This window comes from Neolamprologus brichardi, chromosome 6, assembly GCF_056152115.1.
Source record: "Neolamprologus brichardi isolate AB-2024 chromosome 6, ASM5615211v1, whole genome shotgun sequence".
NCBI lineage: Eukaryota > Metazoa > Chordata > Actinopteri > Cichliformes > Cichlidae > Neolamprologus > Neolamprologus brichardi.
The window spans coordinates 10375598-10399299 of NC_142109.1; the positions used below are offsets into that span (position 1 = coordinate 10375598).

Here is a 23702-nt window from a genome sequence, read left to right on the forward strand (position 1 = left end):
TGAAAAGAAAACCATCTGAAGCATAAAATGCAATATCCTGGGAAAACACATCATAAAAGTTTAATGTATTTGTTGCAAAAATGTCTTTAAAGAGCTGTTTTATTATTGCCCCACCACAAGAATCCTGTCTTTATTAGTGGTTCATGTCACTGATTCTCAGTTACAGTGACGAAAAAACATTTTTATCACTGGAAATGAGGAAATACGTACACATGCAAATCAAATTACCCTAAAGAAACTCGGAAGCACAATATGACAAAAAAAAAAAAAAACCCAAGAGAAACTTTTTTATTACAAATTATTTACTTACAAATGTTTTAGATTAGATTATACATTTCTCTGAAAATTATACCTGAAGTGCTGTTTATTAACAGGGTGGCCATAGTTTACAGACAGCGCACAGACACAATCATGAATATATATCATGAGAAAATGACAAAAATCTGAAGCTGGTTCATGAATAGAGACAGCAGAAACGGTATAATCTGTACAAACTTCGTACCAGTGAGGAATTCCTGAACTGTATTTTGGTTTTGAGAGATAGCTGCACTAACCCAGCCTTTCTTTTATCTTTAAAAGTATTAAAGTATTAAATTGAAGGAATAAAATGTATTCTGTTTCTCACTGGGATTTATTGAGGGATTATATGAAAAGGGGAGGCAAAAAGGCCTGGATTCAAAATACCATTTTTTATTATTCCAGGAAGCAGCTAACATAGCTAACCACAGAAAAATATTGCCTTTCTTTGGTTATTAAAGTTAAATCAACCATGAAAAAGTTTCCATTTAGAAGCTGCAACCAACTGCAATAACAAAGTGTTTCATTTTCTGCTCATATACATGTTTACAATAAAACATTCGGTAATTAATTGCTGACTGGAACATCTGCTCTTTTTCAGACATGTACATAACAAGAATATAATGCAAGACAGGTTTCAGTCCGAGTTTTCCAGATATTAATTTAGTATTTTTACTGAAGTGAGTTACGATTTCGCCCGGAATGCAAACCACTACAATAACTTCAATAGGATATTATTGTGTTGTATTACTGTATCACCCTTTAAAACCCTACAAGTGGACAATGAGGCTATTATGGAAATGATACCAGGAATATATCTGAATATCAACAAAATCACAACCAAACTGAGCAGTGTCTCCTAAAAAAACTTCAAAAGGTGAATCGTAAATGAAAGTGATGTCACTTAAAATTTTTGGCTATACCTGTATTTCTGCCTCTAAAAGGCTAGCAGTGAGGGGTCCTGATTCAAGTCTGATCCCCCCAACTCCAGTGTCTGAGACAACTGGTGAGGCACTGGGGGTCCTTATAGTGAGCGAAGACAGTGATGGGGAGAAATTAGGTGTCATAGCTGAAGGGGTAAGTCCAGTGTTCCTGGCTAAGGGGGAATAAGCATATTTCCGGTAAGAGGGTCGTCTGGCGATGCTTGGCACACGCCCCGGCTTTCGTGGAGGAACGGTCCTTATGCCCGGCTGTGCTACCCCTGTTATAAGAGGTGGTGGGTACATGAGACAACTCGATTCTGCTGCTAAGTCCTCACGGCCATCTTGAAGTTCCTCATCAGGGAGCATCCCAATATCAGTAAATACGGAGGCTAAAGTCTGGAAACGGGGTTCCCAGTCCAAAAGGTAGTCCCAGCAGTAGCTACCTTGCAACTCCTCGTCTAGAAACACCAGTGAGGAGAGAGAATCTGCAGAAGCCTGGGCTTCAGAAAGGGGGACGAACCCTTTTATCCCCATGTTCTCCTTTAAATCTCTCATCCTGAGTATTCCAGGAAGTAGTCCCTCGCCTCCTCCTTCCTCTTTGAAGTGGTGGAGACTTTCTGTGCTGGCTATCCCTGAGACTAAACATTTATTGACTGATAAGATGTGCTCTGGTCCTACATCGATAGAACTGCAAGAGATATTATCTCCTAGTAAGGCAGAGTGTGGGATCTCTGTGGACTTCTGGGCAGATTCGTTTCTTTTACGGCAGGGGTATTCGTTGATCCACTTGATCTCCTGGTCCTCAGCTGTCTCGCCTTCCGCTGAACCTCGCCCGCTCGAGTCTGATGGATTATATGGGTTTGAGATGTCCATTTTAGTCACCATGATGCTTGGGCGTGTAATGTCATGCAAAGACATGGAACTTTGTGTTTGGTTATTATGTCTCGTGAGCGAGCTTGTTCCATGGCTCAAGTGCGTAGCAATGGCAGCAGCCTTTCTGATGGCTGCATCTTTGAGCTTACATCTGAGAACCAAGCTCACAAAAAGGATAAGCAGAAAGAGAAACATGATTAATGAAACAGTCAAACTGAGCATATGAGTATCCAGGGGGACTCCAGTTAGTGCTTCAGCTGAACTAGAGATATTGACAAAAACCAGGCAGGTTGTAGTCCTGGAGCCTAATCTGGGACTAGCTGCAGAAACAACCAGTTCTACCATGTCCTGGCTGCCTGCCCTATGATACACAGGACCAGAGACAAAGATAGCCCCAATTGTTCTGTTAATGGAGAAAAAAGGTGATGAATTCACAAGTGAGTACTCCACCACCCCGTCCACACCTCCATCATGGTCCATTGCCATCACGTAACCGACTGTATCACCAGGCTTGACGTTTTCTGGCAACAGAAAGTGATACTGCTTCTGGGTAAAGACCGGACTAAATTCATCCACTCCCTTGATATTTACTTGGACTCTCACTGTAGCAGCTTTGTCACCTTTATCTCTGGCTTCCACTATAAAACAGTACTCGCTTTCTCGTTCGTAGTCAAAGGTTTGTCTGGTGTGAATGTCGCCTGTCAGGGGATCGATAGCAAAGGCCTCCTTCCTCTCTGGGTTACCGCTGCCATAGTTCATGAAGCAGGAGGACATAACAGAGTAGGTGAGCTGCCCATAAGGGCCTAAGTCATTGTCAACAGCGTGAACAGAACATACATGGGTAAATGCAGGGAGGTTCTCCAGCACAGAACAGTTAACTGTAGGAAACATGAAATATGGGGTGTTGTCATTCTCATCCAACACCGTGATGAAGACAACCGTAAATGCCACTTTATGGTTTTCAGATGATTTGCCACCATCCGATGCTCGGATGGTGAGGATGTATTTCGAGTCTTTTTCATAGTCGAGAGAGTTGTTGACAACTAAGAGGCCAGACTGAGGATCAAGCTTAAGGTGACCTTTACTGTTCCCAGAAATTATATCATACCGCACCAGGCCATTGGTTCCGAGGTCGGGATCGTGGGCACTGACCTGGACCAGTTTGGTACCTAACTGGCTGTTTTCACTTACTTGTGCATGGTACTCTGTGCTGGAAAACACAGGGACATTGTCATTGCAGTCTGCTACAGTCACCATGACGACGGTAGAGCTGTTCAGTGGAGGCATTCCTCGATCAGAAACGCTCACTGTTAATGCATAGCTCTCAGTAGTTTCACGGTCTAAAGCGTTGCAAAGAACAAGCTTTCCAACATTTTTAATCTGATTCTCAATCTGAACCATTTTTACTTCCAGACAGAATCTTTTCTCCTCATTTCCCCCGGTGATGGTATAGTCCAAATAGGTATTTTCAGGGCTCCAGTCTTGGTCCTCTGCAGAAAGAGTCAGCAGGGTAGTGTCTATAGGCGTGTCCTCCGGGACGGTGAGTGTGTATATGTCCTGGTAAAACGAAGGTTCGTGGTCGTTGGTGTCCAAAATCAGCACGTCTATGGAGGTAACGGTGGAGTGCACAGGATCTCCTCCATCTCTTGCTTCAACCAGAAGATGGATCAGGTTGCTGTTTGTGATGGCCTTTAAGGGCTTGTTAGTAAAAATAGACCCTGCAAAATAGAATATATTCCCATCAGTTAATGAGTTTCTTTAAAGGACCAGTTGATATTGTTGTATTGATAATGGTTCTAACATTGTAAGTAAAAGGAGTTATTTATGACTGTTACTAAAGGCAGTAACAGTCACAAACAGGACTATTAGCATATAATCATAGGCTTAATATAAAGCCTAAATTAATATAAAGGCTTTATTCACATCTTTGTTTTTCAACTAGGGGATATAACTTGTTTTTTTTTACAATACATGCCAAATATTGCAAAACTCTTCAACTCTTTGGAAGTTTAGCCCATAGTTTAGTGCTTTGGTTTTGGTTTGGCCTGCAGTCTTCCCAGCTATGATCATCTATGACAGAAATATATTGCTGCATCTAATAACGAGTTTTAATATATATACTGGCAAGCACGGGAACAAAGATAAAACTTCAGGTAGTCAGTAACATGACTCAAAATGTTGTGGATCCGAATGTCTGAAACCACATGAAAAAAACGTAAATTTTTATCACCACCAAATCTGTTAATAATCAGATATTTTGACAACACTTAAAACAGAACATAGTGAAACATGAGCACTGAGAGCACAACTCCACCGAAGGCCAGGGGCTAAACTAAAACTTAGATGTTTTTATTACAACATGCTGACGTCAGCCTGCTTTCATTACAACATGACGACATCAGCCTGTTACGGTGTCTTTGTAACATCATAAGGTGTTACATTGAATACCTAAAAAGTAAGTTGTACAGCTCTCTCCATGCCCTTTCATGCGATATATTACTCATAATGGTTACTTAAAATTATTTTTCCAAGGTCAACTTTGATCTTTGGCGCTAACAACAAAGGTCAGGGTCAAATGTTTAGCCAACTAAGGCAGTCATGTCACCCGAGGTCTAATATGAGGTCGTGGAATTTGAAGACGATCTATAAAAGAAATGTGGGTAAAATAAAGTTTTGCTGACTTTAGTGTGACCATGAGTTGGAGCTGTTTTTGGTATCTACCCCCCCCCCCCCCCCCCCTCCCTCTCAGTAGGGAGAACTTCATCACAGATATAGAAATGACTAAATCAACACTACAAATCTGCAGGGAAGTGAAATCTGTAAAGCACCCATAATGATTTCTAAACAAACTGTTCTTCTCTCAGCTTATGGTAGCAACCGAAATGTGTATACAAGAAAACAAAGACTAGAGATAATGACTCTGCCATGGAAGAAAAATCCACAGTGCAACATGCTGGTGGGAACTTTCAAGGGTTTTTTTTGGTTATTTTGGAGTTGGTCACTTTCCCTGAATGGACTTCATCTGACCCAGGAGGAGCAGCACAACGCCAGATGCTTCATTTTTCTTTGTGAAGATGGATTAACAGACTTAATGCAGCAGAATAATGATCCCAATGCACACTGGATATTTCAAGAAGTAAGAAAGGTGAACAATCCTGATATGAAAAGAAGCTCTTTTTGAACAGTTCATGTTGGAATAATATATCAACAAGCTAAAGGGGGTCCACCAAATGCAAATAAATTCATGGTTATATGGTCATTTAGACCAAAATATTCTTCACGGAATTCAAAGACCTGGCCTTCAGTTTAAGAAATATACAGCTGAAGGATTTGCTCCTCTTAAGATCAGTGTATTGTAACAATCTATCAATTTATTAAGGGTTAAATCAAAACTACCGTCATTAGACACAGCATTGCAACATTATTTCCATTTGCTGAATGGAAAGGCAATTTTCTTGGTGAAATGCAACAAAGTGTCTGTTCATCCAATTTATTATTCCACTTCAGTGCCACTTAAGGTTTTCTACAGGACGATTGCATTCACTCTGAGGCTCTACTCTAACAGAGACACACCGTACCACAGAAAGCACCATACTCGGCAACATTGCTGCAAATTTCCATTAGTGCATCTCACCACAAAACAGGGCAAATGCATTTCTCTGATATTAAATTTGGGGTTCAAACCTGGTAAAAGCCCATAAATTACTCTTAAGTGAAAGAGAACTGGCCAGAACTGAGGGGAGCTGGTTTGGTTTCAGCTATGTAGGATTTATCTTCTTTCTTGGGTTTAGGGATTCTTAAAAGGGAGATAATAACACAGGCTCATCCAAAGCACTCTATCTTGCTGACTTCTAATTGGCTTTTTTTCGCTCTTGTCCAAGAACCTCACTAGCACAAGACTTCAAAAATATATTTCCACATTGCTAAAATGCTACTGGCAGAAGAAAAAGTCCAAGTATCATTTCCTGCTGTATCCTGAGCTGCTCCCAATCAGGTTTTCTGTGTGCCGTTGGTTAAGGCATGCATGACTTTAACTGTGCAAGTAAAGATACCTTCAATGTAGAGAGCAACCCCTGAATATAGAAATCATACCACCAGACAGTCATAACGTTTGATATCAGTAGAGTATGAGTATAGAGTATAGTAACTCTGGTATACTTAGATTTTGCATGTGCCATATACATGTGCGCATAGAGTATAGAGTAATCTTTTGCTGTCAGTGTTCATACATCATGTATGGGAGCACTTTCCCTTTTCATGAGTTGCACCGTTCCTTACCATCCTCTGGCTGGATGTAAAAGCCTTGCAGGGGAGATGAAAGCAGTCTGTAGTTGATCTTGCCATTGAGTTCAGAATCTCTGTCGGTAGCTGACACAGACATGACAAACGTGTCTGCTGAGACCAGCTCTGATAACTCCACCTCCAAGAGAAAAACAAAGAGCAAATCACATCTGCAGAAAGTTTTCTGAATCTACCGAAAGTTTTTACATATTCCACCTCCTTTTCTAACTTTCATTCAATTAGGCCACGGGCTTTTAGGAAAATGATCCAATCCAAACTTTGATGAGTTATTATATATGTGGTGCTGGTATATGGTATATAAGGTGCTGTCCAGAAGAGCGCAGGCCTCTGATAGAGGGGGGAATATTTATTTTATATCTATATATATATCTATATATATCTATATCTATATCTATATCTATATCTATATCTATATCTATATCTATATATATATCTATATATCCATCATGGGGTGTATCTGGGATGACCAGGAAGAGGAGTACAGAAGTCTGGTGAGGAACTTTGTCGCATGGAGTCACACAAACCACCTGCAACTCAACACCTCAAAGACTAAGGAACTGGTTGTGGACTTTGGGAGGTCCAGAGCAGGTCCACTGCCGGTTCAGATAGAGGGGGAGGAGGTGGAGGTGGTCAACAAGTACAAGTACCTCGGGCTGTGGGTGGACAATAAACTGGACTGGTCATGCAACACAGAGCACCTGTACAAAAAAGCCCAAAGCCGACTGTACTTCCTCAGGAGGCTGAGGTCTTTTAACATCCGCAGGAAGCTCCTGAGGATGTTTTACCAGTCGGTGGTTGCTGGAGTACTGTTCTATGCTGTGGTGTGCTGGGGGAGCAGCACAGCAAAGAAGGACTCATCCAGGCTGGAAAAACTGATCAGGAAGGCTGGCTCTGTGGTCGGCATGAAGCTGGACACTCTGGTGTCAGTGGCAGAGAAAAGGACACTAAAGAAACTGCTGGACATTATGGACAATGCTGGGCATCCTCTGCACACGGCCATAAACAACCAGAAGAGTCTGTTCAGTGACAGGTTGCTTCTCCCAAAGACAAGAACCAACAGACTTAAAAACTCCTTTGTCCCACACGCCATCAGACTGTTTAACTCCTCTCTGGAGGGGAGAGGGAGGGGAAACAGGAGGACAAAGGAGGGGGGAACAACTAAGCTGTAGTGCCTCTTCTCTTCACTGTGCAATTACCTTTTGTGCAATACTTTTGTTAATAATCAGCGGTGCAATAGACCTCAATACTTTAAATGTGCAATTCACTTGTATTTTTATTTTTATTTTTATTTTTATTCCTATTTATTCTATTTATCCCCTTTGTATATTTTATCTATATATGTCTTTGTATTTATATATGTGTGTATATATATATATATATATAATATTCTTAACTCTGTAACTTCTGTCGGTGCTGTGCTTTTTGGAAAACAAATTTCCCAGAGGAACCCACCCGAGGGATTAATAAAGTTTTATCTTATCTTATCTTATCTTATATCTATATATCTATATATCTATATATCTATATATCTATATATCTATATATATATATATATATATATATATGGGGAAATATTTTGAGTACCACATAATTAAGATTATGAATGCTTTCAACCATCTGACTGAAAAAACTTGTATCTGCACCTGGTAGGAGTCCTGGGTGAACACTGGAGCATTGTCATTGACATCGAGCACTTGAACTTTAACCTCTCCATTGGTCTGGTGAATTGAGTCAGATGCCCAGACCGTCAGAGTGTACTCTGTCTGCTCCTCATAGTCCAGGGCTTGAGTCAGGGTAATGACGCCAGTATACCGGTCGATAGCAAAGGGAATATTGGTGCTGCTGTTGTCTGAGAAGCTGTAGGTGATAGTCGAGCTCAGGTCAACGTCATTTGCAGTCACTTGGGTCACCATGTATCCTGCTGGCAGATCTAGGCAGAGAATAGCAGATTGTAGTTTAAACTACAATGAACTTGGATTTAAATCTTGTCCTACAAAAACTGTAAGTGTTGATGCACTGAAGAGATTCTGCCATTCAAAGAAATGGAAGAGCAGTGCATTGACAGGAGTTAGGCTTACTCTCAGTTATAAGTACAGGCTCCATGGGGGGAATGGCAGGGCTGTTGTCGTTGACATCTACCACCTGGACCCTAACGGTGGCGGTGCTGCTCAGTGGAGGATTCCCCCTGTCTGCTGCCTGTAGAACCAGCCTGTAATGTAGATAGGTAGGAAATTAGCAAATAATACAACTGAGCTTTAGTCAAATTCTCAAATCCATTTTTCAGCTGAGCAGGCCTGTTGACTCAGAGTAAAACAGAGTTTCTTGGTTACACCCACAATCACAAAGATATAATCCTTTTTTATTGTAATCTGGAGGAGGAAAAGTTAGTCAAGTCTTATTCCTTTCTGCCTTTCAAAGAAATGGAAGACCAGTGCGGTGAAGAGGGTTAGGCTTACTGTCAGTTGTAACTACAGGCTCCATGGGTGGCTTAATTCAGATTAATTAAGATGTCTTGGCCCCTTCTTGTAAGAGACACAAATCAGTACTTTGTAAAAAAAACAAACAAAAAACAAACCCTGCTGCTCCCTTGAATCCTGAAAATCTTCACCTGTAGTCATGGTAGAAAAAAGTACGCCCTCTTTCAGTTCTGAAATTTTACAAATAAAAATAAAATAAAAATAATCTGGTCCTTAGCAGGTCTTAAGATCAGATAAATACAACCTCAGATGAACAACAACACATTACACCATATCATTAGTTATTTATCAAAACTAAGCCAAACAGTGTGTGAAAAACCTCAGCACACTCCATCATTCAGTAGCTTGTAGCACCACCTTTGGCAGCAACAACCTGAACTAATCGTTTTTGTATGACTTTATCAGCCTTTATGGAAAAGAAATAGTAAAAACATATATGATTTACTCATGAAAGTGGCCACTTTCTCATTACTTTCATATATTTTTTTAGTAAGTATCCAAAACATACAAGTTTCATTATATAATTTTTCAAGGGATCTTATATGTGTTTTCGCTCTAGTATGCTTTTCATACAAGTTTAATACAAGACAGATACAAACTTTATAAGATTTATATATATCTTTTCCATATGGTAGTTGAGGAAATTTGGCTCATTCTGCAATGTTTTTTCAGCTTATTGAGGTTTGAGGTACTTTGTTTGTGCACAGCTCTCTTAAGGTCCTGCCACAGCATTTCTATCAGTACGAGGTCTGGACTTTCACTGAGTCATTGCAACGCCTTCATTCTTTTCCCTTTTGCCTTTTGTTTTGTAGATTTGCTGCTGTGCTTGGGATCTATTTCCTGTTACATGACCCAATTTCAGACTTCACCTGTCAGGCACATGGCCTCATATTTGAGTCTAGATGACTTGGTATACAAATATCTGACTGCGAGGTGCCCAGGTCCCAAATCATCACACCTCCACCACTGTGCTTGACTATTGTTTGTGCTAATATGCTGTGTGTGGTTTTCACCTAACAAGACATTTAATCTTATCTGTCCAGCAGACATTGTTCCAGAAGCTCAGGAGGCAGAGTGGGTGTAATATGCCCTGTTTTGTGATTTATCTGATATTGTATTTATCCGAGCTTAAGACCTGCTAAGAACCAGATCATTTTTATTATATCCTGATATGTAAAAGAAGGTGCATCTTCTTTTCACCAGGACTGTAGGAGGATTGTAAAATGCCACCAAAATAATTGTTGTACTACGCCACTTAAAATGCTTTAACATTTACGAAGAAGTGAAGTAGAAGAAACATGCAACTGTAGCTGATTCCATTTTGGAAGTAGAATCAATTTTATGTGTGCAATAAAGTTTTACTTAATATTTTTTATTGAGCAGTTTGAGCATACTTGTATGATGGAGTGATCTCGCGGTCCAGTAAAACATTGGTCGCAAGGATTCCTCGTACAGAGTCCAAAATGAAAGCTCCATTAAGGTTACCAGAGAGAATGGAGTATTCAATCTGGCCGTTCATGCCGCTGTCAGCATCGGAGGCAAACACCTGTTCAAAATATGAGAAGCGGTCAGTATTAGAGGGATCACTGCATGCCTCTCACATCAATGAGGGCGTTAATACCGAAAGTTTACCTGCATAATGTAGGTATTGTGCACTTGGCCCTCCCAGACAGCTGTCCTGTAGCTGCTGTGTTCAAACTGTGGTGCGTTGTCATTGATGTCCACCAGAGTGATGGAGACCCTGCAGTGAGCCGTCTGCAGCCCACTGTCAGCCAGCACCACCAGCTGGATGTGGGGGTTCACCTCAAAGTCCAGAGAGTTATCCTTCTGCACTCGGATTTCACCTACATAAGACGGTAACATGAAGGTAAAAGCTGCACTCAAAAGGAAGTACAGCTCAGTTAATATCAAGCCACTGAGGTTTATTTTTAAAAACACAAATCATAGAAATCATAATCTTAATTGACATTTTACTTCACGCCCTTCTGTGAACAGGGCCTTTTCCTCTTTGGCCTCTTTTCACCAAATAATAGAAAAGTCATGGTAAAGTAGTGGAAAGAAAAACAGCTTTCAATCTGACAACAAAGGTGTCGACAGAAGTACTTTTAGGTTCAAGTTTTTGTGGTGAACGTTCAGTCCAACATCAGTATGAGATTGTGTATTTGACTTGGTGTGTCTGCACGGTTACTTTATGTAGACGTGAGTCAAAAAAAGGAATTTGGGGGAAAATATGATAAAATCATCCATGGTTTTGAAATACTTATGTATTAAAAAATGCAGAAGAACCAGAAAAGCTGATTTTTTTCTTTTGAAAAGGGGTAATTTAGGAATAATACAAAAAACTAACAGAAAATCTAAATTGTGGGATTAGACGGTTTTATTGGTTAATAAGTTGTATTTAGAAATGAACATTTTAATTACCAGTGTGACGGTTAATGGAGAAAACCTGGTTCTCGTTGCCGCTAAATATGGTGTATGTTATTCTTTGTCTGCTGCTGCTTTGGTCGTTGGCCTCCACCTTTGCAATCCAAGTGCCTTTAGAAAGAAAAAGACGAAAACAATGACTGAGATGTTCAGTGGTATCAGTGAAAACAAGACAAACAGATAAAACGTACCAGCTCTGCTGATCTCCTTGACACTGGCGTTGTAGACTTTGCTTGTGAACTGCAGTCCTTCGTGTTCCCCCTTCAGATGGATAAAAACCAGGCAGGTAGAGGTCAGAGCAGGATGTCCTCTGTCTGAAACGACAACTTGCAGCTTCCTCCCAGAGAAACCCGCTCTCACTCGTCTTCTCAGCGAAATCTCTCCAGTCTCTGTGTTGATGTCAAACAGATTCTCCTCGTCTGATAACGCATAATGTATCGTCCCATTCTCACCCTGATCCCCATCTGCTGCTGTCACTGTGGTAACTATCTGGTTCGGCAGCGTCCTCATGGAAACCCACGCGTTGAAGGGAGTCTGCTCACAGACCGGCATGTTGTCGTTCACGTCCTCCACCTGTATGGTGACTGACGCCAAAGAGCTCAGCGGTCCCTGAGTGCATCCATCGGTAGCGACAGCTCTGAGGCTGTACTGAGCTCTGCTCTCTCGGTCCAGAGACCTGGTGGTGCGGATCGCTCCCGTGAAGGCGTCGATTAAAAAGGCCCCTTGGCTGTTATCATCTGTCAGGGAGTAGGTCACTTCCCCGTTAGACCCTTCGTCAGGATCCGACGCACTTACACGCAGGACTTCAGCTCCTGCGGAGAGGCCCTCGCTGATAGAGGCATGATAGCTCTTGCGGGTAAAGGAAGGGATGTTATCGTTCTGGTCCAGCAGCACCAGATGGAGCTGGGTGAAGGAGCTGAGTGGTGTGGGGCCATAGTCACGGGCCTGGATGGTGAGTGTGTAATTCTGCATTTCCTCCCGGTCAAGGACCTGTGTGGTGCTAATGGCTCCGGTGTGACTGTTGATGGTGAACCGACCTCTGTAGTCCTCACCTGCAGACAATCAGAGATCAGTGGAAAGGAAATAAAGGATAATTCCACTTTAACTTTGGCCACTCAACTCAACAATGCACTTTTGATGTCTTGAAAGCAAGCAGTCAGACATTCATCCACTTAGAATTTTGCTTGCTTCATTTATCTGAAGGTCAGACTAAATGTATGCTGCTAATGGTCTCTCCAAGCAGAAACATTATATGCACACAGCTCAATATTGAACAAAGAAGTTAGTAGATAAGCTGTACTTGTCCCTTCACTACAGACAGTTTGTGCAAGTCTTTAACTGTTAAATAAATGATATGCTCTAAAATACTGGACTACCCACAAGTTACGCACCTACAAGAGCTGCTCAGACTGCATCAGCACTCAACTAACCTGCAACGGTGGCATCATTACAGCAGTAGCTTTGAATTCACTGAGCTCTTTAGAATGACCCATTCTGCACAACTTGAATGACAGCATGAAGTACAGGTAAAACTTTCAAGTTGCTTGAAATACAAAACAAGGTCTGATCTTCTCACCAACTATGGAGTAGTGAATGGTGCCATTTTCTCCGTGATCTGGGTCAGAGGCCTGGGCGGTGTGGATGACCCCAGGAGGAAGGTTTTCCGGGATGCTGATGCGGAAGGATGACTGCATGAACTCTGGGGGGTTGTCGTTGTCATCCAGCACAGAGCACATCACCGTCGTCGTGCTCGAAAGTGGCCGAGCGCTGCTGTCACGAGCTTGGACTGGAGATAGGAACAGAAAGGAAACGACACAGAGGCTTCCTCACCAGTTCTTTTTTAATTATTTACTAAAATATTCAAATGCATGACACCCACAGGCTTTATAATAAGTACTGATGTTTTAAACAACAAGTGCCTAATACTATTAGCATGTTCTTTAGATCCTTTTTTCTATTTTTCTTTGGTATGTTTTAAATAGCATCCAAATAGCACCAAAAGCAAAGTGTAGCTATTGTAAACCTGATGTCTTAATGTCTGAATGTCTCAGATATGCCACACGCTGTTATTTTAATAACTCATTCAACACTAGAGTATAATTTTAAAAAGCCATACTGTACACATTATATTATATTATATTATTACATTATATGTAACAATTTTACTCTTTCTTACAACACAGCAATGAGGCAATTATTGGCTCTGTGTCTGGACACTGTGTGGCCAGATTGGATGTTTAATAGCAGTAAAAACTCCAAAATCAGTCAACGGAAAATAATGAGACACAGCTTTTAACACATGCTGACAATTTTTTTTTTTTATTTCTTTCCAATTCATTTACAGCCAGAGAAAACATATATTTCAGTGTTTCCCAATAAGCCCTGTGAGATTTTGGCGTGGCTTCTAAATATTCAGGCCTTCCTGTTATTATATTTAATTACTGGGACTTTATTTTTAATTATACTGGCAACTGTACAAATATTATAGTAAAACATGTGAAAGCATTTCACCAAACGCTGATGAATCTGTTGGACGTAATTACTGCACGCACCCACGTGAGAGCGAAAGCAAACTCTTGAAAAGACAGAAGGGTGTAACGGTGCAGTCAGAAGAGGTTAGATATACTGTAGCTCAGCCCTTTAAAAGTCTTCTGTTTCCTTAACATAAATCAATCTGCTGAATAACGTTGCTTTAATGGAGAAAGTCGACCTTAGATTCTTTACGACTTTGCCGGTGAAGCGTGACAAAGGAGAAGGTACAGAATGAAAGTATTTGTATAACCGTTCAGATGCAGGCTCTCACCCAATTATCGTTGTGAGAGTGTGGCTAAACTGCAGGGAAAAAGGGTAACACAACCTGGGTCTGGGTGCAGTTCCCCCCTCCAGGGGGGAACTGCAAGGGTACCTAGACCCGGTTCGTAGAGTACGCTTAGGGAGTGTGATTGTGTGTACAGCGTCTCTTTATGTCTGTCTCCACGTTGGTTGAGTGTGGAGTAAGTGCATATGAGAGCATGAGGGTGGGAATGGATGTTTGTATCTGTGTGTGCCTGTATGTCTGTGTATATATGTCAGGTTGGGTATCAGACGCCATCTCTCTGAGGACATCTCAGGCCCTCCAGGGTTTAGAGGCCTATCTCCCCCCACCACTTCCCCTGCCGGGGGCGGACTCCCTCAGGCATCGGTGCGTTGGTGGTTCTTTGTGTCCGGGGGTGGGCGTCCGGGTACACACCGGCTCACTCCTTGGCGGCTGCTTATCGGGGCCTGGAGCCTGGGGCTCGCTTGGGCCTCTTCGGAGGTGGGGTGCCCCCGGCCTCTCGGCCTGGGGCTCGGTCACTCAGGCACAGCTGGCTGCTGGCGGGGCTCACGGGCACGTCACTGCAACCCCCCCTGGCTTCTGCTCCGTGGCTGCTGGGTGACCCCTCATCTGGGACTCTCCTCAGCTCTTTCTGGGACAGTGGCACGGCTGCCCCTCTGTTGGTCTTCCTTGGTCTCTTGTGTTCTGGGGGCCTCTGGATGTCTGGTGTTTTGATTTCCTCCATACCTGCTTCATGCCCTGGAGGACGGGGCAGTGGCCCCCCACACCCTCTAGCAGATCATTACATGAAGGAACCTTTTAAGAAAACAAGCGCGTCCATGCTCACAGGTGTACACACGGGTGATCACACACACAAACTACACCCTTTTTGGCTCCTACCTCAAAGCACACTGTGCTGTCGATCTTACGTGCTGCACAATAATGTTTAATATTTAGTATTTACTGTCATATTCCCATATATCATTGTGATGTTGTTTATTCTATTACTCTCGTTTTCTTCTGCTTGTTTTCTTTTTTCTTTCTCAACAGGTGATCCAGGTGATCGATATATGTATTTTTTTTTTTTTTTTTTTTTTCTGCTTATTCTGTTGGTTTTTGTTTTATGCCCTTCTCCCCCGTCCCTCTTCTCAACTGTTTTTCTTTCCCTCTTTCTTTCTCCCTTTTCTTTCCCCCAGTCAAGTCTGTCCCGTATTCAGCAAGTGAAAATAAAATAAAGAATAAAAGGTGAATCAAATGGACCATTACGGCAAAGCTGGGATGGTCAATTTGGGAAAGAAAATCCGTTGGGCATCTTTCTTCGCCTTTAGACAATAATTCTGATGGCAAAAGAGCCAAACGGGACAGGTTAAAAAGAAAGAAAAAAAAAAAAAAAAAAAAAAGAGAGTGTGGCTAAGCAAGCAAGGTCGTGATATGAAAAGAATCAAATTCCTGTGTTTACACAGCTGCTGTCACATTAGCTGGGATGTCTTTGAAACCAGTTTTCCTCAGGACATCTTGATCATAGCCATTAGTGATGCAATAACAGGGCAGCTCAACACAAACATCACCTCCATACAGACTGCCTCATCAGCAGATTGTATCTTCTGCCTGACAGGCTGTAATTGAACAATTACAGAAATTTGCACTGGCTTTAAGTACTGTGCAAAAGCCTTGAGCCACCCCTTATTTCTTTATATTTTGTGTCTTGAGCAACAGTTCTCCAGGTCTTCCTGTAGGTTTTTCAAAGTCTTTTTGCTAAACATTGGCTGCTTTTTCACTCATTCTCATTTTCCCTTTGTTTTTAGCGCCCTGCCACAAAAACACATTTCATCGTTGGTTATATCCACAAAACATACCAAACATAACACATTTGACAGGAATATTAATATTAATATGTAATTGTATTTTTGCACCAACAAGATGATTCTTAAAGACCTATTGGCTAAAAACTTAGTGTGCACCACGTTCTTATAAAATCTGAGGAAACTGGAGAAAAAAAGAAGAAATGGCAAGAGTAAGAAACTATCTGCAGGAGATGAACAGAATCTAAAAGTCATGTCCTTAACAAATCAGAAAACAATCCAGCAAAGACCTGACAAAGCACCTGAGAGATGTATCTGTCCCTTCAGTTGATCCATCTGCTGTTCACTAAAGCTTCATCAGAAATGGTCTTATTGGCTTTCAAGAAGCCATTCTTAAAGAATAGAAACAGGAGAAAAGGTTGATGTTACACAAAAACTAGAATGAAAATCATCAGCAACAGGTACAGTGGGGCAAAAAAGTATTTAGTCAGCCACCGATTGTGCAAGTTCCCCCACTTAAAATGATGACAGAGGTCAGTAATTTGCACCAGAGGTACACTTCAACTGTGAGAGACAGAATGTGAAAAAAAAATCCATGAATTCACATGGTAGGATTTGTAAAGAATTTATTCGTAAATCAGGGTGGAAAATAAGTATTTGGTCACCTCAAACAAGGAAAATCCCTGGCTCTCACAGACCTGTAACTTCTTCTGTAAGAAGCTTTTCTGTCCCCCACTCGTTACCTGTATGAATGGCACCTGTTTGACCTCATCATCTGTATAAAAGACACCTGTCCACAGCCTCAACCAGTCAGACTCCAAACTCCGCCATGGCCAAGACCAAAGAGCTTTCGAAGGACACCAGGAAAAGAATTGTAGACCTGCACCAGACTGGGAAGAGTGAATCTACAATAGGCAAGCAGCTTGGTGTGAAAAAATCAACTGTGGGAGCAATCATCAGAAAATGGAAGATGGTCAAAATGATCATGAGAACGGTGAGCAAAGATCCCAGAACCACACGGGGGGACCTGGTGAATGACCTGCAGGGAGCTGGGACCAAAGTAACAAAGGTCACCATCAGTAACACACTACAACGGCAGGGAATCAAATCCCGCAGTGCCAGACGTGTTCCGCTGCTGAAGCCAGTGCATGTCCAGGCCCGTCTGAAGTTTGCCAGAGAGCACATGGATGATACAGCAGAGGATTGGGAGAATGTCATGTGGTCAGATGAAACCAAAGTAGAACTTTTTGGTATAAACTCAACTCGTCGTGTTTGGAGGAAGAAGAATACTGAGTTGCATCCCAAGAACACCATACCTACTGTGAAGCATGGGGGTGGAAACATCATGCTATGGGGCTGTTTTTCTGCCAAGGGGACAGGACGACTGATCCGTGTTAAGGACAGAATGAATGGGGCCAAGTATCGTGAGATTTTGAGCCAAAACCTCCTTCCATCAGTGAGAACTTTGAAGATGAAACGAGGCTGGGTCTTCCAACATGACAATGATCCAAAACACACCGCCCGGGCAACAAAGGAGTGGCTCCGTAAGAAGCATTTGAAAGTCCTGGAGTGGCCTAGCCAGTCTCCAGACCTCAACCTCATAGAAAATCTGTGGCGGGAGTTGAAAGTCCGTGTTGCTCGGCGACAGCCCCAAAACATCACTGCTCTTGAGAAGATCTGCATGGAGGAATGGGCCAAAATACCAGCTACTGTGTGTGCAAACCTGGTAAAGACCTATAGTAAACGTTTGACCTCTGTTATTGCCAACAAAGGTTATGTTACAAAGTATTGAGTTGTATTTTTGTTATTGACCAAATACTTATTTTCCACCCTGATTTATGAATAAATTCTTTACAAATCCTACCATGTGAATTCATGGATTTTGTTTTTTTCACATTCTGTCTCTCACAGTTGAAGTGTACCTCTGGTGCAAATTACTGACCTCTGTCATCATTTTAAGTGGGGGAACTTGCACAATCGGTGGCTGACTAAATACTTTTTTGCCCCACTGTATTATGGAGTGATATGAAAATGAATTTGAAATCTTTGGTTCAAATCATCTTAATATGTGGGGAAGAAGTCAGAACAGAGATCCAACAGTGAGTGTCTAATGCCATCTGTAAAACACGGTGGAGCCTCAGTCATGGTCTGCGGCTGCATTCCAACCAGTTATGGATGTAGAAATGTACCGTCAGGTATTGCTCAACTATGCAATATTATCTGAAAAGTATCTGATTGGCAGCAGCTTCAGTTTTCAGCTTGACAATGATACCAAACAGACTGCCAATGCAGTAAAAGCATACCTGCATAGAAAAACACACCATCAGTCTTGGATTGGCCTCCCCAGAGCCCGGACCTCAACATTACTAAAGCAGTGTGGTATCATCTTGACAGAGAACCGAAAAAAAGTCAGCCAACATCCAAGGAAGAGCTTTAAATGTCCTTCAACAAGCCTGGAGAACTATTCCTGAAGACTACTTAAAGAAATTGAAGAAAACTTGTCTTGTTTACACGTTTCAACAAACCCCTCCACCTATTTCCCAAGACTTTTGCCCAATGCTGTACGACTGACACTTGACAAACACAAGATTTCCTTTTACATCTGTTGTTGTATTAGATTGCTCTGATTTATTACAAAAAAAATAAATAAATTTGGTGATGAGTTACTTAGTTTCTGAGCATAATTCTGATGTCTTCAGTGTTATCATTCTGGAAGTCATTAAACATGTGACTTTTACTGCATTGTTTTGCACAACTGCCGATTTTCCTTCGAGTTTGTTAACCCTGAACTTATAATTAAACTTTCTAATTTTTGTTAATAGATACGTGCTTTACTTCTGGCTTTTATTGTGGAAAACTGTTATTTAAAATGTTATTGCTCAGGACTAACAGATGTTTGCTTATGTGTCCTACCTCTGAGAGTAAAATGCTGCTGCTGCTCTCTGTCCAGGTAGGAGGTGGTGGTAATCAGGCCGGTGTATGGGTTGATGCTGAAGAGCTCATAGCCGGGACCCGGCAGCAGACTGTACCACACCACAGCGTTCTCCTCTGCGGACATGAACACAGGAGGCGAATGTAAATGCTGTCACAGACCTCAAAACAAATGGTCAAGCAAAAAAAAAAAAAAAATCAAGGTTAATAAAAAAAAAAAAAAAAATCAACTTGATCATATATCAGATAATGCTGCATAATTACAGAAATCCAGTGATTAACATTACAGATATGCTCCCCGACAAACGATACACGCTAGTTTCTCTATTGAAAAAAACATTTCCAGTTTCAAGTAGATATAAACGGCCTTAACACTGGTGAGACAAAAAATGTGGCTTCTCTAATGAGATTATGGATGTCAAAAACAACACAGTGCATTTTTATGCTCACGATCTCCAGAAAAACCGATACCTCTAGTCGTTGAATCGTTATCTACCTCACACATTCAACTTTAGTTCAGGTCCATTCATGTTTATTGCTGCTTCTGTTTCAGGCAGCGCTTATCTCAAGGAAAAGAGAACAATGTGACCACTGAACTTCACAAGGCAGTTAAAACCTCAGCGAAGGCCTGCTGCTCGCAGCTTCTATGGTTCTTGTGATACGAAGCAAACGCAGAGTTCACTTCAACTTTACGTGCAAGCTGTGGTCTTGATGACCATCACAATGATGCACGTTTCACATCACGTTAGTTTCAGAAGATAGAACAAGGCAAGCAATGCGTATAGCATTTAAGGCTATGATTACTAAGATATCTTTTATGCTGATAGCAGTAAAACATTTGAATCACGGGACATTTGCATGTTTTTGAAATTACGGTCTATTCGCACACTTCTATGATGTTTTATAAGAGCATAACTCGATTACAAGACTTCTCCTGCTTAGCTTTGTTTGGTTCACTGATTTAATTTACATTGCTGTTAACTTGGTTTGCTTGGTAGGTGTCAAAACTACAAAACTCTGTCAATGTCTTCTTCATAACTCTTTTGGTGTAAACCGTGTCACTTTTGTCTCTTGTGCATAAACAACCACAACCAATTCCCACTCCGGATACTAACAAACAAAAGTGTTTCATCAAAACATTTAAGTTTCAGCCAAAGTGCAACCCTGGCACAATGACCAAATCTTACCATCAATAATCAAACTCTTCTTTTGAACACAAAGACAGCACAGTTACTCTTTAAAAAAAAAAAACCTCCCAAAATCTCAACTCTTGCTTAACAAAGTGAAATCCAGAAGGCTCAGAAGTTTAGCTGTCACACTCATTCACATTGCAGCTCTTCTGTGATTCCAGCACATGGAAACTTGCATACATAGATCATCAGAGACACAAAACAATGGTCATCTCTGGTGAGAGTTTGCAGGGAAAAAAGCAGCACAAATGATAATCAAATAAGACTGGTGGGAGAGCAGGCCGGCCTGCCAGACGAGGCGATTTGAGGAGATGGATGAGAACACACAGCGCCTATTGGCACAGATGGCTTGGATTATGGAAATCATGATGAGAGAGGACCTTTCAGATTTCCCAGAGGAGCTGTCTGCTTGCTGTTCTTGGACAATTCTCACCCCCAAGAATGTTAGTTCACATTGAAACCCCTCCTGTACAGGTCCCCCTGCCGCACGCCCTCCATCTCCAGTATTTAAAAAGAATCCTACTGTCAACAACGAGGAGACGAAACGGGATGTAGAAGGCCCCGTGCGCGATGTGTTAAAATAAACAGTGCCGATGTGTAGATTCGGGAATATGATTAAAGAGTCGGGTGAATGAGATTCGGTGGGATGTGCAATGAGCAGAGCAGACAAACCGAAAAGCATATGAGGAAAACAGCAGGGCGTGGTTTCAATTAAACTGTTAATGGAGTGAAAAAACAGCAGAGCTGAAGTTCGACAAGGAAGCTGAGCTGCATTACGGCACATGGTATGAGAAAAAAAGTAATAAACATGGACTGTTGTACTTTGTCTTGCCAGGAAAAGCTGTAGTTTTGCAATTTGGCTCCTACTTTATTTTGTTGCCTTCATCTTTTCATGGTTAGCGGATTTATGGTTTTAGGCTTCATGGACATGTGCTAGTGCTGCCATCTAGGTAGCTCACAGGGAAACTGCCGTCTCCACTTTAATATCAGGGCAATTTCAAACTAAATTTAAATGCTGTTAAATGCTGTGTTCATTTGGAAAATTAGATAAAAACTTTTAAATGAAATGAAAACAAAAATTAGGAATTTTTAAATAGTTGGAGCTCAAAATTAAATGTACACTACCTCAGTATAAATGTCCCATTTCAGCCATTATTTGTTGGTATTACCTCTGACTTTTCGCCAGTCAAATGAATTATTACCTGAATCCTCATCAGTGGCAGAGACCCTGATCACTGGTTCTCCAGGGTCTCTGTTCTCTGCCACAGTGGCGGTGTAAATGGTTTGCCTAAACACAGGCGCCTGGTCATTCACATCCCCGACCTCCACTGTCAGAGTCTGGGTGGAGGAGAGTGAGGGCAGGCCTTGGTCCAGCGCACGGACGGTCAGGCGGTGGAAACGTTCTGTCTCATAATCCAACGGGGCAGTGAGAAGCAAGAGGCCTGAAAAAGAAGGAAGGAAATAAAAGAAGAATTAATGTTCACATTTAAAAGTGAAATGTTTTAATTCACTGTGAATCAGCAGACGTTCATATGTCTGATATTCATATGGTGAGTCTGATGAGGTTTTTTTAGGTAAAGTTTTATTTAGAATAAATTTTTCCGCTGTGCAAAAATCACAAATACCTGTCTTCTCCTCCAGTGTGAACAAGCCTTTCTTGTTTCCAGAAATAATAGAGAAGGAAACGATCCCATTTTCACCTTGATCTCCATCTATTGCCACAAAATGATGCAGCAGACTCCCCACCTCTGCGTCCTCCATCGCCTGAGCTGTGTCTGCTGATACGAACACCGGCCGGTTATCGTTCACGTCCAGCAGGAAGAGCTGAGCCGTCACCGAAGCCTGTTTACGCTCATTCTTCTCCTTCGCCTGATCTGTGGCTGTTACAGTGAATGCAAAGCTGGGGGTGCTCTCGCGATCTAAAGGTGCTGCTACAGTCAGGCTCCCCGTGTAAGGGTCGATCCGAAAGGGGAAGGGTGATGATGACCCGCTGACTTCAGCGTCAAAGGCGAGCTCATAGCGGAGGGCACTGTTTGGAAAGGTCCCGTCAGCGTCTCTGGCATGAAAAGCATACGCCAGCGATCCGACTGCAGCGTCCTCCCTCAGACCAAACATCACCAGTTTATCAGGGAACCAGGGCGTGTGGTCGTTCACATCCTCCACTATCACACAAATCAGAACAGACACATTCACGATGGGAATGAGGGTGGCGTCCTCAGCACGAACCACGAGGAAGTACTGCATGGCAGCCTCGTAATCCAGCGGCTGGTTGATGTATATGTCACCGAAGGAGCTGTCGATCCCAAAGTGAACACTCCCGTCCCCCTCAGTGATGGAATAGTGAAATCTCCCTTTATCTGAAACACGTGCAGAGCCAATAACAGTCGCAGGCTCCGTGTCCTCCCGCACCAAAAAGCGTCTCACAATTTGGCGATCGGAGCGGCCGTATGGATCTTCTAATCCATGAATCTGAAAAGCACAAAAAAAGGACAAAGTTTTAGTTTGCTATAATTACCTTTTTTCCCTCCGTTCGGATTATGGGAGGAAAGCACATGTCCAAACCCAGCTTTACTCTTGAAAAGATGCAAACAATAAAGCAATAAAATACTGCACTGTATAAAAATGAGTGTAAACTTCCAAAACAGTTAATGCAGCATTTTTGTAAAATCTCTTGAATTAAAGCTGAACGTTCGTACTGCAATTAAATAATATGTCACTGTTTTTAAAGGTGTGGCCCTAACTGGAGCACAGCCCGTACCTGTACATGAATGACTGCAGTGTCCTCCTGAGAGATGACTCCGCTGTCCCTGGCGGTCACTTTCAGAGTGTAGTACGCTTTTGCATCTTGGTTGAAGAGCTCTGTTGTTGTGATGTCTCCAGTTTTGCTGTCAATCTCAAAGTGCTCCAGATCATCATCTTTGAAAGCAGACAAAAAGAGATGCGAACAGAGCGAATTGTTAATAACACAGGTCTGCAACAAAAAAACAGGATTTTCTGACTGTTTCTTATAGATTTTTACTCACTGAAACTATGAAAAATATTTTTTAAATTCCATCCTCGTCAGGTTTGCTTCCACAACTCTTGTTTTTAGTCTAATTAAGCGTACGATGTCCCTTTTTAAACTGAAGTCCGGTATCCTATACTTGAGTCAAGAAACCATATCCAATAATAATTTCTTACATTAATTTAATATTTCTAAGAGTGAGACTCAAGAGAAATATAAATAGAAAATGTGAGGAATTGAGGGCGAGGGGTGGGATATGATGGGCTTGGCGGCATGAGGAGCTCAGATGATCGTGTCCCAACAGGTTTATTTTGTTCATAGTGAAAGGTAAGGAATCTCAGAAACACTATGCATAGCTAATTGTAATAAAATATTTATTGTTTTTTCCATCGCTGTTACGCTTTTTTATGTGAACTCATCATGTTTTGCAAAAAAACTGTACATGATGGAGGGAAATGGAGATCATTTTTAGATTCAGCACCCTAAAAAACATAAATTTACCAAAAACATCCCACACAGCTAAAAAAAACATCTTTTTCAGACCAAATCTGTATAATCAGTCAGGACACACGTTTACAGCTCACCTGTGACCAGTGAATGAATAACTGTTCCATTCTCTCCTGCATCCAAGTCTTTGGCAAACATGTTCGTGACCAAGGATCCTGACTGTAGACCAGCCCATATC

General features: G+C 41.8%; 1 protein-coding gene across 1 annotated transcript in view; it reads right to left on the reverse strand.

Annotated features, from left to right (window-relative positions):
• Nucleotides 1-344: 344 nt before the first annotated feature.
• Nucleotides 345-23702, reverse strand: part of dchs2 (dachsous cadherin-related 2) — a 33006-nt gene continuing 9648 nt past the window's right edge. The window contains exons 7-20 of the mRNA XM_087842407.1: nucleotides 23602-23701; nucleotides 22772-22929; nucleotides 21639-22482; nucleotides 21216-21455; nucleotides 18806-18940; nucleotides 12873-13082; nucleotides 11488-12348; nucleotides 11294-11407; nucleotides 10505-10716; nucleotides 10267-10418; nucleotides 8474-8604; nucleotides 8039-8325; nucleotides 6372-6513; nucleotides 345-3811 (exon numbers count right to left, since the gene is read on the reverse strand). Coding sequence (XP_087698533.1) covers nucleotides 1215-3811; nucleotides 6372-6513; nucleotides 8039-8325; nucleotides 8474-8604; nucleotides 10267-10418; nucleotides 10505-10716; nucleotides 11294-11407; nucleotides 11488-12348; nucleotides 12873-13082; nucleotides 18806-18940; nucleotides 21216-21455; nucleotides 21639-22482; nucleotides 22772-22929; nucleotides 23602-23701 — 6183 coding nt within the window. The 3' untranslated portion in view covers nucleotides 345-1214. The remainder of the gene's footprint in view (nucleotides 3812-6371; nucleotides 6514-8038; nucleotides 8326-8473; nucleotides 8605-10266; nucleotides 10419-10504; nucleotides 10717-11293; nucleotides 11408-11487; nucleotides 12349-12872; nucleotides 13083-18805; nucleotides 18941-21215; nucleotides 21456-21638; nucleotides 22483-22771; nucleotides 22930-23601; nucleotide 23702) is intronic.